Source organism: Sitodiplosis mosellana, unplaced genomic scaffold, assembly GCF_009176505.1.
Source record: "Sitodiplosis mosellana isolate CC-2019 unplaced genomic scaffold, AAFC_SMos_1.0 Smas_scaffold_6167, whole genome shotgun sequence".
Taxonomy (NCBI): domain Eukaryota; kingdom Metazoa; phylum Arthropoda; class Insecta; order Diptera; family Cecidomyiidae; genus Sitodiplosis; species Sitodiplosis mosellana.
The window spans coordinates 349,589-367,563 of record NW_022601408.1 but is presented as its reverse complement, the minus strand read 5'-3'; the positions used below and the strand labels follow the sequence as shown (position 1 = coordinate 367,563).

General features: G+C 32.5%; 1 protein-coding gene across 2 annotated transcripts; it reads right to left on the bottom strand.

Annotated features, from left to right (window-relative positions):
• Positions 1–793: 793 nt before the first annotated feature.
• Positions 794–17,919, bottom strand: LOC129575572 (beta-1,3-galactosyltransferase 5-like). Of its 2 annotated transcripts, none has more exons than XM_055459379.1 (2): positions 17,369–17,919; positions 794–5,866 (listed from the first exon to the last, which is right to left on the bottom strand). In XM_055459379.1, the coding sequence occupies exon 2, from the start codon at positions 5,829–5,831 to the stop codon at positions 4,752–4,754; it is 1,080 nt and encodes a 359-aa protein (XP_055315354.1). In that variant the 5' UTR covers positions 5,832–5,866; positions 17,369–17,919; the 3' UTR covers positions 794–4,751. The 2 variants fall into 2 exon arrangements, with proteins under 2 accessions (XP_055315354.1, XP_055315355.1); XM_055459380.1 differs by lacking the exon at positions 17,369–17,919 and adding an exon at positions 15,427–15,485.
• Between the last annotated feature and the right edge of the window lie 56 nt (positions 17,920–17,975).

The following is a 17,975-nucleotide window of genomic DNA, read 5'->3' as shown; positions in this document are numbered from 1 at the left end:
GCAAATCGAACAGTGTTTTCTGGCAACTATTATATATTGAACAATGAGCGTAGACTTGAAAAACTCTTTTTTCATTATTTGTATTCCTTTTGATTTCATTTGAACCATAGATAATTGAATTTGTTCAATGCTAACCTCTTGAAATGGTTCTAACAAAATAATTATGTTGAAAAAAATTTCAATCAGGATCAAACATTTCATTTTTAACCAAACACGCACTTCATCGTATCGTGTTGCGAGCGGTGTTGCAAAAAATGGCGATTAGACGCAGTGGTCATATTTCACAGCTGACGTGGACTTGTATCGCCCTTTTCAAGCGGGTCTATCGATTCAATTGGAAACTTGAATGACAATGGTTGACGCATGCCATATCCAGATGCGTGTATTTAATTATAAAATAAATCTGTGACCTACTCGTTGCCATGAATTCATTAAACAATTTAGTTTGATTCGATTCGAGTCTCAATCAATAGAATCGTTCAAATATTTCCAAGAAACTTAATTTGAACCAGCAAGAGAAGTAATGTGTAAATATTTTACAACAAACAAGTTCATATTGCACGCACTTGGTTCACCACCTAACTCACCCATGACAGCTACGATGAAATTTAGGAACTCACCTTCATACGTCACCCGATCAATGTTTATTGCTTATTTCTACTTAAATTTTCCCATATTAAATATTCTAGCAATTTGGTGACAGCAAAGTGTGCTATTAACGACTTACGATGAGTAAATCGTATCTTCTTTAGTGCATGCTATATATCAAATAAACAAATGTCGTACATAAATATTTTCTTTTATTGAATTTGTTTTTATTTCCCTTCATATTCACTCACTCACATTCTATTCGGTTTCTTCGATACATCTTTTGTCTTATTGGCTAAAACATAAATATGAAATCACCTGCACAGATTCATAATTCGTCGTTAATTTTATTTTCGTGTCGAAATTCCCTTAAATGCACTAAAAATTGGCACAGTGGATTTCACACGTAAATTTCCAATCATATGAATATTTCTTTTTCTGTAATATTTATTGTTCTGGTAAATATAACAAAAAAAAAAAAAAAACAATTGGAAAAAGAACAATTTCCAGTCCATAGAAGAATGTGTGCGATGGTGGATAGTTTTCGTTGGCATTTTTTGAATTATTTTTTTTTTTCTTAAATTTTATCATTTCATTCATTTGCTTTTTTCCGTTGGAAAAATAAGTCATCTAAAGAATGACTACCAGCTTTGCCCTATTTGAACTTTTCATGATATTTGTACGTGAAATTTATAAGTCCATCTATTGAAAAAACCCAAAATCAATGAAAGTCCAAAGTTTTTCATAGATTATCTATGGTATTTACATGTGACACATACAGCGCCATCTATTGAAAAAAGTCACAATCGTGTCAAGTTGAAATAAGGCAAAATAACCCAGAAAATCGTTGTCATTCTTTGCTTTACTGTTTCAACGATTATTTTATGAATTTTCCCCTGCATTGTTTTGGCGGAATGAAGTGTTTGATTCAATTTAAATGCCAAAAATGGACATTCTTTCATAATCTTCAATAAATCGCTGAAATTGTTCAATTATTCATTATTTTTTTTAATTAAAAATCGTAAAACTATTTTTATTCATCATATAGTCCAGTTTTCAGCCCATGACAATGACAGTTATATGTTTGTGTTGAATGTGGGGCATAAATCGCCACAATTTCAATGTCTCATTTGAAATTCCTTGCAAATTGAATTGGGGCAACGGAATAGTTTATACAAGTTTAAGCTTGTAAAATGACTTTGGTTCTCTTTGAAATTACTATGGTGATCTTTTAATTAAAACGTCATTCAAATCATACGTTTACGTTTGGAAAGAAAAAAAATAGTCGGGTCAATTACTACGGCATACATCGCGTATGCGATAAACTCCCACGAATAACGAAATTGATTCGGAGCTTATTTTGAACATTTACTTGAATTTTTAAGTGTAATTAAATTTGAATTAGAGGCACACAGACATGTGATATTAAACAAACACAATGTAATAACATCGTTAACACTCAAAGAAATATTTTTCTGTTGTTGTTGTTGTTTTTGCTCGCAACCAGCAGTACCGTATTTTTCATTTTTTTTTGCTATTGAATCATAGTTTCTGACACCAACAATTTCAGGGAGGGTCAAACCAAAAATTCATTAGGGGATCAAAAAAATCAATTTTATCTAGTGTAAAATAGCTTTCAGAAAGAAGTGAAAACCTAAAAAAAGGTCATCAATTTTGAAAATCAATTCTATCTAGTGTAAAATCATGAAATCATTCTTCAAAATTCAATGTCAAATGATGGGTCAAATAAATTGATTGTATCTAGTGTGAAATATTGTGAGGAGCAAAAAAAAGGTGCCCACTGTTGAAAACAAAGTCGACAACAAGATCAACGAAATCAGACTATGTCAGAATCCATCAGGGCTTAAGAATCGCACACTCAGTTCACAGTACAACTCATTTCAGTGAGAGCTACAGCGCTCGTGTGCGATGCTCTTCTCACAAAACTGAGTTGTGTGCGCACACCGCGCACTTACTTTCCCTCTGCTTTGTGCGGATCTTCGTCGGTCGAAGAAAAAAAAGAAGAAGTAGTAGTAGTAGTATGTTCAACATAGCCGAAATACAGGCACAAACATGTTTTTTTTTTACTCTGCGTGTCTGCTGTGAGTATTTGAGCGCACATTGAACGGACAGTGGTAAACTCATTTGTATTTGAGAATTTGTGAACTGTTCGTCGTCCGTTCGTGTGCGTGTAGCGCACACGATATTGTGATGCATTGAACTACTCACAGGGTTCACTCTGTGCGATTCTAAAGCCCTAGAATCTATGTATTGAATTATAATTTAATGAAAACATTTATTAGCAGATTCAAGGAAAAAAAATTGTTCTAAAAAGATGAAATTAAAATGGAAAATTGTATTGTATATTTACTCAGAAGAGTTTCGATAGTTAATTATATACGGATATTTCTATTTTGCTATCTATTGCACTAAGCACTTCATTAATATTATCAATATAGTTCATTTCGATTTTGTAGCATGTATTTCTCTTTTTTGCAATAGGGAGGATCAACTGTTGACACTCAAAATACCCAGAAAACCACTTTCGGAGAAAATTCATTTGTTACACTCATCTTAAATCAATTTTAATGTTTAAGCAACTTATTAAATTTATGTATCACCGAAATTTTCCACTTCATTTTCGCGCACATATTCATGGTTTCCAAAAAAAAAAATCATAGGACTAACAGGGTTTTATGGACTCGGAATAAATTCGAAATCGAACATTTTAATTCAATATATGGTTTTCACTTTAAAATTAACTAAAAACATGTCATATGACGTACGATTCATGGAGCTCTCAAGTGTAAATCATATTAACTTAGATTTGCATAATTGACAACGTATCACCATTACATCGGCAAATTTAATAATAACATTCACATTCTGGTTAATGCATTCAAATTTTGAAAATCAAATGTTCTAATGTCAGATGGTTTTGAAATTACTGAACATTTTACTGAGATTTACCGTGTTTACCAGTACAAAGTCATTTATTCGCTGTGTAATTGTAATTTGATTCAATTGAAAATAATGAGATTTTAAACGGCAATGTCGCATCCATAATTCAAAATACTGCAAAAATGGTGTCTATGGCTATCATTTGTCTAATAAGTATTATTTGAGGGGATATCTTAAGAGAAACTGACTTGCTGCAGAAAGCGATCTATAACTTTGGTTGAATTTGGTTAGTCAATATTATCATTTGGAATATTTTCTTTTCTATTTGGCTTGAGCAAATAAACAATTGAGATAATTCAATAATTTGGATGTGAGTACAGTTGACACCAAACTTGCCCCCATGATTCTGAATTTGGGTGGCACAATGGATACAAAATCACATCTTTTAAAATATATTACGGGCCAACAAACAAAAGAGAAGCCACACCGTAAGTAAATAAAAACTCGAAACACATAGAAACACATTGTTTTGTTTTTATTTTTGCACCGCTATATCATTTAGATAGAAGGAATACTGTTGAAAAATGCTCATGTTCATCCGAGCTCTATATTACATATAAAAAATATTAAATATGTTCAATTTTCATTCTTATGAATTATTTGTATTGTAACTAGGTTACGAGGCGCATTTATAAAGGCGAAGCTGGTATAATGTTTGTAAATCGGTAATCGTCAATTAAAAATAGTAATAGTTAGTACTCTCAACGCATTTTTTTTTTCTTCTTCTATCTTTTATTTGATTCTCTTGACTTCGGCTCGTCTATTCAAATCTCTCCATTGTTTTGCAATCTCTTTGTAAGTTATCCATATTGCTGATGTGACATTTTTTTCCGACTATATCTATTTTGTCTTTTTAATGGTCTACCACATTTGACTTGAGCCGTGTGTGTTTATTTTCTTGGTGTGAATAATTCATGATGTGATGAATGTCCAGGATAAAGTATGATTTTGTTTCGTTAAGCTGTTCTAGATCTAAGCGGCAGCAGTAAATATTACTGCTATGGCATCTGCTTATAACGAAATATAGAATATCCCGAGGCATTCAAATATCATCCAAAATCAGCCTCATTAAAAATGGGCTATAATTAGTGTGTGGTTCGAGATTGTTTGTTTATTTTTTTACATTTTTCTTTTAAATTTTTGGCTTAAAATTATTCTTAAATTATGTCGAAATTGTCCAGTCTGATCTTTTCGGAACAAAACTATCTGTACGAGTTGCCTATTATAGTCCACAGGTCTCGAATTTGCTCTTCATGTAGATTTGGTTCGGCAAATAGAAATGTTGGCTCAATATCGAGTAAATTCAGTTTGCCATGGATTAGATCGTTGAGCTCCGTTCCATTCATGTAGTATTTACCGAATGTGGTGATGGTGAGATTCAGATGTTGCGTCAATGTACCCGTTATATGAACATCATCAATCCAAAAGTATGGCGTTTGCTGCGCCACTCGATACAGTCGCAAGACTACATCCCTCGAATAAATGATGGAAAATCCTGGACAATATGGAGGATAATACCAACCGGGAAACTCTTTGGTGCTCACCCGCCATTTTGATCGATAGGTGCGTTTAATACGAGCCTCTTCGATTCTATAACAAAATATAAGGTTTCGATCATCGTTGAAGCCCGCCTCTAGTAAGTCGTATACGGCCGGCGTATTGACGAACACATCGTCATCGGTTTTTATAAGGTATTTCAGCTTTGGACAGTTATAAACAAACCACTTTAAGGCCATTGTATGTTTATAGGTCATGTTGCGATAGGCATCGTAAAAGTTACCCTGAATTATATCTTGAAACATATTATTTTCTTGCTTCAGTCGTGTTTGCATTGATGATGACTTCACAGCGCCCAACAGGAAAAATATTCGCGCCCTGGAGTCTTTTTGGCCCCATGTTTCCCGAATCACATTCCGTTTGTGCCAATTTTTTGGTGCCGAGTGTACTAGTATCAATACGATTGATGGTTTATCAATTCCATTCACATTATTATGCCAACTAAAATCATCACAGGCTGCTTGGTTGATTAAATACTCGAAGTTTGTCAGGTCGATCAATGCATTCGCATCATTTTTCGAGGGTTGTTCAAATGGTGCGGTAGACATTTGCACGACATTCGATGACGTTGTATTGCTTTTTGTGTCATTTTTCTGGTTGTTCAGCAATTCCATCGTATCATATGACGTATATTCGGTGTGCAATTCCTGCAGCGATATCCTCCATAATGATATGCACAGCATGAGCCCAATGAATAGTATGAATATTGAACGGCGCTCCGACATGGCAATTATATCAAACACTCACTTCGCGTTCCATTCTAGAAAAATAAATAAGAAGAACAACAATCAGATGACATCGTGTAAAAATTCCTTGAATTTTTACCCATCGGATAAAAATGAATTACAATTATTTTCGATGTGACTACACGTTTTTCATACTTTTGGTACCAATATGAAGGGAAATGAAATTTCACATCGATTTACAACTCAATATGTGAGAATTTTGCTAAAAATTTCGGTTTTTTGACCAAAAACATTTTTATCCACAGGATAATACTATCCCAATGAAAATAAATTGACCGTAACTGTCTTCGTTGGGGAAAATTTCATATTCAAAATATAATGAAAATAATTTGAAAAATTTCCGATCGTCAATAATGTTTCCAACAAATCAGAAGCATTACAAGAATAAGAAATTGTTTTCATTCATGAGAAATATATTTTGCAATTAAATTGAAATCATGTTTTTGCGATTTATTTGTCGAATTTTTATTTGCTGTATCATTTAAACGAATCGAACAAGATCCATCGCCAAATTTATTGAATCATTTTCGGCATTTTATTTGGCGCGCAATCAATTTCCTCAGAATTGAAGTCAGCAATTTCGTCCGAATATCCAATTTCTACAATTTAAGTTCAAACAAGTTTATTTATCGTTAATAATGTGTGCAGCGAATTGATTATTGCCACAAGCATTTTCGCATTATTCGATGAGTTCAGCTATATTGCAGAATGATCATAACAATTCTTTGTTGCTGATCTATTTGAAATATTTGATATAAATGTGTGGCTTTCGGAATGACCTAGATTAATTAAAACTTGTTTTAGAAATTTTGTGAATAATTTCGAAAACGGTATGCGTTTTGAAATGCTCAATATGATGTCTAAGATCAAACGGTATGATAGAAACTTGAACGTATGAATGGTGCATCATCAAATGTTGTCTTATTTTGTCGACTGTAGTTGAGTTGTAAATGTGACTGAATGAAACCGGTTTGAAAACATTTCGTTTTTTAAGTAATCTGCTTCTTTTTTTTTTAGATACTTTTTGAGTGATGAAACGAATTATAGTGAATTTGAATCTTATGCTCATATTATTTAGTTAATTTAAAACAGTGGCAGTAACGACAAATAAGTGCATGACATCTCAAAGCGCCAAACAAATTTTTATTATCAAATGTTGTTTAAAAATTACATTAATTTTTCGTATAATATTTTCTGAATCTTGAACAGAATTGAAGTGATTTTAGATTCTATGCAAATATTATTTATTTAATTTAAACCAAAGGCAGTATATTTCAAAAAAGAAATAAAATCAAGATCTTGTAATTCATTTTGCAATAAATAATATTACTTCAAAGTTACTTTGATGAAATACATTTCATGTAGTGCGCCAAAAAATAGTTTGTTGTGAAACAACAAAATAGAATAAGTAACTAAAAACTCAAGGACGCAGAGCGGAGCAAAGCGAAGCTCTGCGGTTTTGTTTTCCTCACATTTGTAAGAGTAGCACACCAATTCCAAACTGATATTTTATTTCGTGTTGACTGCATCAAGAGAAATGTTACGAAACAAAATAGAATGATTAGTTTACCGTTTACAATTTTTACTATTTCTTTGGAATTCGAAACATCTGTTTTATGACATCTGGTCGGGTATGACTTTATTACCATCACATAGAAACCACATGCATTTGATCTTGAAACTACTTCATTTTGATTGGAACATTTGGCAAAAAAGAGTGGAAATAAGAAAATAAAACCTTTCCATTTGGAAATTCGATCGATTTACGTTTCATAATTTTAATTAGGTACGGAATATTTAACTGCATTTGACTGTGCAACATGTTAGAATCTAGGTTAAGACCATTAAGATTTTTTAACATCCACCATTGCAATCGCAAACATAATTTAACAAATGACATGGCTTATTCGAAAACCGTAATCAACTCAAATGTTGGTCATTTTAAATTGGATGATTTTGTGTGGGACAAAATTTAGAATAACTCGCTGCACAGTGCACATGCGTCAACGAATGAATGTATTTTTAATTTGCCCTCTTCTAGGATTCGTTCTCGACCAATTTTTGCGAGTATTTCGTTTGGAAAGGAATTGCATGAGCGTTAGATTAAACTTAGTAGAATTTGCATTAAAAAATAGTTTACTCAATTGAATGTACTGAGTACAATTTGTACTCTCTAGTAAAATTAAGAGCTTGATAAGCGTTTCTTGGTTCGATGGCTCAAATGTTTTGCCAAGTATATATAGAAGAAAATTCAAAACACAAACCACATAAGGTTTAAGGTCAACGCCTTATTCAAAATAAACTGAAATCATTCTACGTAACAAAGAGAAATTTCGCGCCAAACACTCCTAACTCAATATGAAAAATTGTTCATTTCAGTCATAAATACTACTTGTGTATGTCTCGCATGCGAGCAATTAAGTATGCATCACGCAAAGGCTATAAATGCCGAGAAAAGTGTACATTATTGGCTCCATGTTCTCCCTCAATCTTATCGGCGATTTCCTTCGAAAGTACGTACATATTGTACATGAGCCGAATGCACCCAGTCATAAATAAAGTTTAGTAGGTGTATTTCGAATGTGCGTGGAAGGAGCGCAATTATACCACGTTTAGGTCACTGTTTCTCACTACTCGTTATGAAAAAGAACGTATGAAAACGTTTATGGTTAATCTGATTTAAAAGGTACGTGTAGAACCACCCCGAAATGATCGATTATGAAACTAGTAAAGTATAAAACAGACGTTGGCCATGTCCACAGGCTATAGAGAATGAGATTTTAATACGGCTATTTTTTGTGGAAAGAAAAAAATTCACTTTTCATTATTTAGGTCTTTTTTATCATGTTTCCAAGAGGCGAAAAATAATGATATGTGATTCACAATGAAAAACTTGGATATTCAGTGACAAACAAGTGGCTAAACATATTCGGCACTTTGGGAAGAATAGATAAAAAATTATTATTCATCCAATAAAAACTGAAAACGGGATTTATATTGAATGGAACATCTGGATATTTTGAACCGATTGATGCAAAGTTCATCGATTATTATTTGTTTTTTTACCAAAGCGGTTAGGTACAATGAGTTCTTTTTCTATTAGTTAGTTAATGCAATTTAGTCTAACACTTCCATCCCCTTAATTGTACATGGTATTTTTCAAAGCATACGTCACAAAACGTTACCGAGTCAACAAGGGAAAACGTTTTTTTTTTTTTTTTTCAAGAAAAAATCACAATGAGCCGTTAAAACGCATTAAAAGCAAACAAGTCACATGTTCATTAAAATAAAATAAAGTTAATACAATCAATACACTCCCCCACGCACTCTTACATTGAAACAAAATCACAACTTTTTATGGTGAAGTGCGATAAGAAGAACTTTACGGAAATTATTTGTCAAGATAAAAGCCACCGTGAGAACTTGTATAATTTACGATTGCATCTATTATATGAGGAGGAATCATTTCCGATATGTCAAAGGGGAAGCAAAGTTTTTCCGACTTTTAAATGTGAACCAAGAGTGGTGTGTGTTGTTTTTCATTTCAAATTCAACGTCTTATATTTTGTGATAAAATGGGATGAATCACAACCAAACTGAATATTCAAAAAGCCATTGTGAAGTTTTTTATTGTAAACGTAAATGGAGTTTGTGAATTTGTATTGAAAGAGAAGTCTGATCGAATAACGTACTACAATGAAACTTCAAAGTGATACACACAGATTTAATGAATATCCGATGAAAGGTCTGTTCGTGAAAATTTATTCAGATGGAATATGAGCTATAATGCTGACTGATGGAATGTTCCAAATTGAATTGAATCGTAAATTATTGAACGTAGCTGCTAGGTTCTTTCTACCTGCATTAGGTCTAATATACTGGTGTTGATGGGATGATGTTTTCAATATGATGAGATGACGTTTATACTCATTTAAACTTACTGATAAACAATTTTTTTTCTCCACGTTGTGTACATTTTTTTTTCTAACCAAATGGATGAATTGGAGTCAATGGAGTCTCAATCATAACTCACATATCACACGCAATTATAACAATTAACTGAATTGAGATTGCCGCACTCAATTCACAATCGTCATAATTTATCTGAATTTGCGTAGCATTTCACATCATTAAATGGGCACGATTGGTTTTATTCAATACATTCAAAAATAATTTGATAAATTTGCTTTTTTTTGTCAAGTGTTACATCTGGCATGATCTAAAATAATTACTTTCCCGCGATTCCCTTTCAATTTCATATAAAACGCCCATAACACGCATGGCAACTTTTCAGCTTGTTTTTCATACATGTTTTTTCTTCGACTTTTCGAAATTACCGCGCAAACGTAAATTGATATAATAATAAATGGTTAAATACAATTTCGTCTATAAAAAATGACAAAACCGTCTAAAATAAAAACAATTTCGTCTAATGAAAAATTGTTACTTTTTTTTACAAAACCGTCTAAAAAAGTGACAAAATCATCTATAATTCTGACAATTTTTTTTATGACAAAATCGTTGTGGAAATTGACAAAATCGTCTATATTCAAAGACACAAATAATCCCAACGAAGGATTTAATTCAGCTATCAAAAGAGTACACACCGTTAGATGTTTCTACACATCAGTACAATTGTCCAAGTTGGATTGGCAAAAAGGTGTTGAATTTGCAACAGATCCTGGAACGAAGAGAAGAATCTTCAAAAGCGACAACGGTGTCTTCTATGTGATTTCGTGCCAAGGAAGCAAAGAAGATCGAATAAGTGCAGTCGAACAAGCAATTTTCATCCATGAAAATGTAGAGAGCATCACCGATTTTGACATTTATATCGATCAAGTACACCAACGTGTGTATAAAGTTGTTTTACTTGTTGATTGGAAACGTTCTACATGTTCTTGTCCTTTCTTTATGAAAAATGTAACATGTAAACACATCGTAGGGATAGCTCTCCTATGTAAGCAAACAGGAGTTCCGTCCGATTGCAACCCGCAAGTATTGGCAAAGAAGCCACCTCGTGGGCGGCCAAAGAAATCCGCACCAGCCCTCCAGCGTATGTAGCAGTCAATTTGTATTGTGATAGAAAAAGCAATTGATCGAAATTCGTTTCTTTATAGAAGTAATAATAAGAATTAAGTTCTGTGCTCCATTCACTGAGTGTCAGTCGAGCAAAAATGGGGAATTGATATTTTGAACAAACATTTTCTTATAAAAATACAATTATACGAATTTGTAATAATAGAAACGATTTTGAAGCAAAAAAATATATCACAAAAATAAATAAGGTGGTGTTTTTTCTAATTAAAGAAATATTTTGTGTCCATTTTTATAGCACATTTGTTAAGCTTGCCTTGTGAATTTAGATGATTTTGTCATTTTTGATACGCGTTTTGTCCATAGACGTTTTTGGAGGTTTTTAGATGTTTTTGTCATTTTTTCGGACATTGTGAATATAGACGATTTTGTCAATTTCCACAACGATTTTGTCATAAAAAAAATTGTCAAAATTATAGATGATTTTGTCATGTTTTTGAAAAAAAATAGACGATTTTGTTACATTTTTAGATGGTTTTGTCATAGACGTTTTTGTCATTTCATTAGACGATTTTGTCAATTTTATAGACGTTTTTGTAAGCAGCCATAATAAATTAAAGACAATTTGTTATTTGACAGGGAAACAAAAAGTGCGATGAAATAGGTGTGTATGTGGCTATATATATATATATATATATATATATGTACCGTCTTTTATGGGTCATATAAATGTGATTAGTGATCGAATTAATAAATTGCTTGCGAAGGGCTTGCGACGCCTGAAATACGGCCATATTTTCATATATTTCTACATTTCAGTCACATTCCGTCATATTTCAAATATTTGGAATATTTGATATATTCGAGGCATATTTCAGCTACATTTTTGACGTTTTTTGGTATTACCCGATATTGTTGTGACCAGTGTTTTTTTTAGATAATCAAAAGTTATCTAGGTCAGATACCAGATATAGAGCGAAAAAGTGAAAATCATATAGATATAGATATATATAAAAATCTAATAAACGAATCTAGATAATAATATATATAGATATCTATTATCTATCTGTGTTTATTTTTAGATAATTTATTTATAATAAGTTAATGATTATCGTCCCGAACGCAAATATTTAAATTTCAAATGAAGCAGCAAAATTTGATTGACATTGTCAATTTGACAAGTGAGTTCCAAAGGGCCTTAAACTGATGAATGATGATCTTAACTATTCGGCATCATTTTTGGTTTTGGTTTTGGTTTTTGGAAATTGTATGTAATTGTATTAATGTTCAGGTCTGCTGCTGCACTTGTTGATCGATTCCTGAATGACGATTGTATCGAAGCTCAAATGTTGGACAACTATCCACATGTTCGTAAAGTTTACGTGAAATTCAATATGACGTTGGCATCATCTGCAGTCGTCGAAAGGGTTTTTAGTCAATCGTCTTTAATTTCCACGCCAAGACGAAACCGAATATTATCGACGATTTTCGAATATGCACTACTTTTGAAATATAATAAAAGTCTAAATAAAAGTCTATTTCACGACGAAAATTGAATAAACAAAAATTAAGTAAAATTATCATTATTAAAGGGTGAAACGAAAAACGTCCTAAAAAACCCAAAAATCGTCCTATAAATTACGAAAATCATCCTAAATATCACAAAATCATGTGGAACGGGAATTCCTTAGATTGTAATAACGACAGCATCAAATGTTATTAGCGATATTTTGTAACATAAAATTGAGCATTACGAATAGATGTAGCCGAATGTTTCTTTTTTGACGAAATATGATGAATATGAGACGCACGTAAGCAAGTATCACACGATAATATCGCCATATCTGCCTCATGCGATTTAGAAAATATGCGTTTTGGACACATTGAATAATTTTGTGAGTAACTGTATGTTTAATTATATATTTCAATGGCAATGGGACAACTCAGTAAAATATACTGTAACAAACACAATCTTTCTTTAGGATGTTTTTCTCTGTAACAAACACAATCTTTTTTTAGGATGTTTTTCTCTGTATCTATCTATCTATGAGGTAGATATTCGCTAAATAATTTTTAATTCAGATAGATGTCAGATTAGATGATCAAAATTGGAAGTTATATAGAAAGGATAATTAGATGCCTTTCCTAATTATCTATCTTATCTAATCTTATTATCTAAAAATAGATACTATCTAAAAAAAACACTGGTTGTGACTATTTCTGTTTGAAATATTTCTCTTAATTTTCAAATATGCCAAATATTTGAAATATAGTCAAATATGTCAAATATACGAAATATCAAGATGCATTTTGTGATCAAATAATGCTTCAATATTTGAAATATTTGACGTATTTGAAAATATTTGGAAATATTTCACATATATTTATTCGTCGCAAGCCCTTCGATTGCATGTGATCGACTTGTTGTGTGATCAAAATTTGTGTAATGTGTGATCAAATGATAAAAATGACTAAGTAATGAGTGTAAACAGATCGCCTATTGTTGTTTTGCCTAGACAGCAAAATTACCTAGTAGTCAATGTATGATAAAGGCTGTGCAACCGCCACTCTAAACTGATATTTTTTGCTTATTCGGTAGTTTCAATTTATGTGCACGGTGAAATTATTTATTCAAAATGTAAATTGTAACAAGTTGAGCGATAAACAAAAATAAACCACAGAATTTCCGTGCTTTTTTGCCTGTGCTTTTTACATTCTCCATATTCATTTAAAGCTGGGTTTTTCTGGAAAATTTCAATTGTTCTACATGAAATTCCTGTTAAAATTTTTGTGTTTGCACAGCGTGATTTGTACACATAAATTTTGTTGACCTTCATTTAATACCCTTTTTTCTGCTTTCGAGAGAGAAAAAAATGATCTCTCGTATGTACGAATTTTAATGAAATAAACATGTACCCTGACCTTCAACACCAATCCTTTATCTACTTTGCGCCCCATTTTTAATAGTCAAATCGATTTTATTTCTGGTGCGTTGATTTTTTTTTAGTGAGAGTTTTGGGAATTGATAATATAGTTCGTAAAAAAAGCTCGTTTTTTATTGATTATTTTTCCAACCGGGACAGACGTAAATGAAAACAGTCATCAAATTGGTTCAACACAAATTATTTGATCACACATATACATTTGAGAAGCAAGAAATTTAAACGTAGTTGAACATTCATATTGCACTTGTACTACATATAACTAGATATTTCTTCGTTATCAAACAAACGAATTGTGACCATTTCACAATCATTGGATATTTTCACATTGTAACAAAATCATTTTGAATGATATATTTTAAACGGCAACACATTTTTTATGTATGTCATGATAGTGAACTGGAAATTGGAATATCATCTTCGGTCGTTCCAAATCTACATACTGTGTACAAAGCAACCGAAAAGCATGTGCTCACTTTCACATGATTATAAGTGAACTATGGAATGCAATGGTGAAGAAACCGCTTTACGAAATAAACTGAATAGCGAAAAAAAAAATCGATGAAAATTAAATATTCAGCACTCGATTGCCAAGGGATACGAACATTTAAACGTGGATGAATTAAATTCTAGATCGAGCGTTTTAATTTGATTACACTTCGTTGCAAAAACACATGCTCACACATTGGAAACTATTCGTTACCTCCACGATTTTTAAGTTCAACAATTTTACGAGTTTTTGTTCAGTATCGTAACGCTGACGTTCAAAAACCAAAATTCAATATGCAATACATCATTTAACTACTTGACACGAACGCAACTGTTGAAGGTAAAAAAAAAAACGGATTGTTCACGTGTCTAATAATCAATCAACAATTTTTTTCGAACATTTTTATGAAATCACGTGCTATAAATTTTACAAGATTCCACATACATAAGTAAACAAGAGCGTCAACACTTTATTCAGTAGTGGCATAGCTGCAGTGTTTACATTATACAACGAACTTACGTAAACCATGAAAAGAAGAAAAAATTGTTAGATCAAATAGAAGAAGCGTAAATAAGGATTGGCAATGTCATTTGTAAAAGTCCAACAACAATACAGAGGCTTACTGTAAAACGAATGTGCGTCCATTTGACGAATGCGAGATGAAAACGCAGTGTTGTATCCGTTAGTCGAAGATGGAAAGATGTTCGCGTAGGCGATTGCGGTATTTTTACGGTAAAAATTCAACTCACTCAATAAGACAAGGATTGGTTTCAAACTAATTGATATTGATACCTGTTTTTACCTCTTATGATCGGTTGCATCAAAGTTGTCTAATTCTATAATACATATCTATTCCGACTTTTTGCCGAGAGATACCAATAAATTTGAAATAGATGTTTGTTCTCCGCATGTTTATGTTTTCATCTATTGTGTCAAAGTGCTTGTTTGAATTTGGAAAATTTTCTTTTCATTGTCACGTTACGACGTGTTATTTTATTTACACAAAAAAGAATATTCTCGTTTTATTCTCGTAATTAATGAGTAGAAAAAAAAATAGAAATTTGTAGCTATTTCAGGCTGTTTATTCTCATATTTCAATTGTCCAAACCTTTTTTCAGTTTTGGATGCGTCGTCGATCGAATATTTTGTTGAACACTTGTGAAAACAATCATCACAGTTTTATTCATTTCGAATGTTTGAGTTTAAAATCGATTTACTTTTTTTTTTTTAAATACATATGTACTATTTATGTATTTTCTGTGTGTGTTTTTATTTATTATTTGTCGAAAGAGATTTCAATCGACGCTGATTGTTTTTTTCTATATTTCATTGAACACCAAATCAATAAAAGCAACCCATACGGCGTATAAATGTGGGCACTGCGCGAGAACAATACTTTATCCTCGATTCGAATGAATAGTGTGTTCTTTCTGTGTCTTGAACAAGGGAAAATACTAGTCCATGTGTATCTCCGGCTGTGCTAGTGTATGTCTACCTTACGTTTTACTTAATTGTACTTGTTGTTGGATTTGAATTGATGAAAACAAGTGCTTTTAACCCTCGGTTCATATGTGATGTTCTCTTCTCTCCCTGACAACATTCAAACGGCAACACACATATACACGCAGTGCATGTATTCGTTGTTTGACTTGGTCGCAATGTGTATTGGTGAGTATGAAATTTATAAACATCTAATGTCGACCAAATTTAAGAAGAGCCAAAAAAAGAGAAACACTAATATCATTGGATACTTAGATACACCGCCGAAAACTATCTTGAAGGACCAAACAGAGTTTCTGAATGAAAAAAATGTGTCAAACGTTGACTGTCACCAAATTTGTTGGCGCTATGCATCAAACGCAAACAAATTGGTGATACAAATCTCTGCATATTATTAATTCGGGCTAAACTACTGCGAAACCGACCAAAGGAGGCTGTTCAGTTTATATGCACTGTGCTTGCATGACATTACCCATTCGTGAAAAGCAAAAAAAAAATGACTGACCACAGTCACTGAATCTCATATAATCTGTATGATTATGCCTAAATAACGTCTCGCCCAAATCATGGGCTATGATAACAGCAAAAATATTCTGCTTGGTTGTCAAATCGATTTTTTTTCATAAGGGATGGTGTTTGTAACTGAAGCGCATTTGGTTTTTGTCATATATCGTTCGTGAAAAATTCTGCAATGTCATGTCGACGTTGACATCTACTCGTATTTTCATCCTATTGCCATCAAGAAACTTTATTAAATAATGGGAAAGAGAATATTGACTGTGTTGGATTGCACTACTGTATAAATGTATACACGGTTCCGGTGCAAAATAAAAATTCCACCGGCATATCACTTCGCACAATCTTCACTATTTTCACTATTTTGATGTGTGCCTCAAGTTGAGGCCCTCAACGAAGTTTATTTGCCAGTGAATGCATACTTCGCACTGTAGAGCAATCTGAGTGAGAAAGATAAAACAATATGTGAGACGTGATCTACGTGCTTTCCGTTCGATACATTGTTTTGTTTATATTTGTGGAATTGTTGTATACGCATGTAGTATCCATTTATAGCATCATGTTCGGTCAACAGCTTGCAAATGCATGTAAATTGTGTTGATGATTCTGGCAAATACCGTTTTTTTTACGATGATTTGCACTGTGCGTTGCGACACATACTCTCTCTCACACACACACACATACACTGATTCGTTTTTGCCGATGTGCTAATTGGTTAGTCAAAGAGTTTGGCGAGATTCGTGTTGACGTATTTTATACTTTCGAAAAATTCGACTGAAATGTAAAATGCTGTGTCTTATTTTTAAGGCATTTTATGTCTTCACAAATATTTATATGATGACTAAACGTATTTTTCATACTATGCGGCGCCGTCAAAATTAATGTTCTGAAGAATTTTACGTATTGTTATTGCGAAAAACACATTTTTTGTTTGGGCAAAAAAAAGAACTTTGAAAATCACAAAATGCGAAATTACGTGTAAGAAGAAATTCTTCTGAAGAACGCGAATCTTATGATAAATTTTTTATACTCACTTGCTAATATCTACAACGGATGACGCTTTATCTTCCGCGCAAGTTTCTATCCTAATATCGCCGACATCAGTTCATTTGATCAGCATTTCCAATTTTTTTTTTCTTTGAGGGCTTATCAATTGTAAAATCCCAACTTTTCTCTTTAATCGATATTCTTTGCTTCAAAAAATAAGTTCATCTAAGTGTTTGTTGTTCAAATGTTCTTAATGTGTAATGTTATACGACAAAAGTTCAACGATGTAAACAATTTTAAAATTTAAACACAATATTTTGGAGGCAATTTAACACGCATTCAAAATTATCGCTCCAAAAAAGAAATTATCTGTTTTTTCGTTTGGTTTAAAAATTTAATTATTTTTGGCATGCCGAATCTAAAAAAAAAAATCTTAATTTTGAAATGGCACATCGTAACCGATAAAACACTCCCAGAAAATCGTTTACATGCTTGCGCGGTCGTAGTACACGACATACGTTGTTCTGGTGTACATTGAACAATGTTTACTGAAATCAAATGAATTTCGGGGCAAAGCGTCTATCGTACATGACCGCAACACGGTGTCACACTCATAGAAACGCACATGCATGGATTACACAGACATCTAAGCCA

Coding starts and splice junctions, on each gene's coding strand:
- LOC129575572 (XM_055459379.1), bottom strand. CDS start 5,831: ATGTCGGAGCGCCGTTCAATATTCATACTATTCATTGGGCTCATGCTG.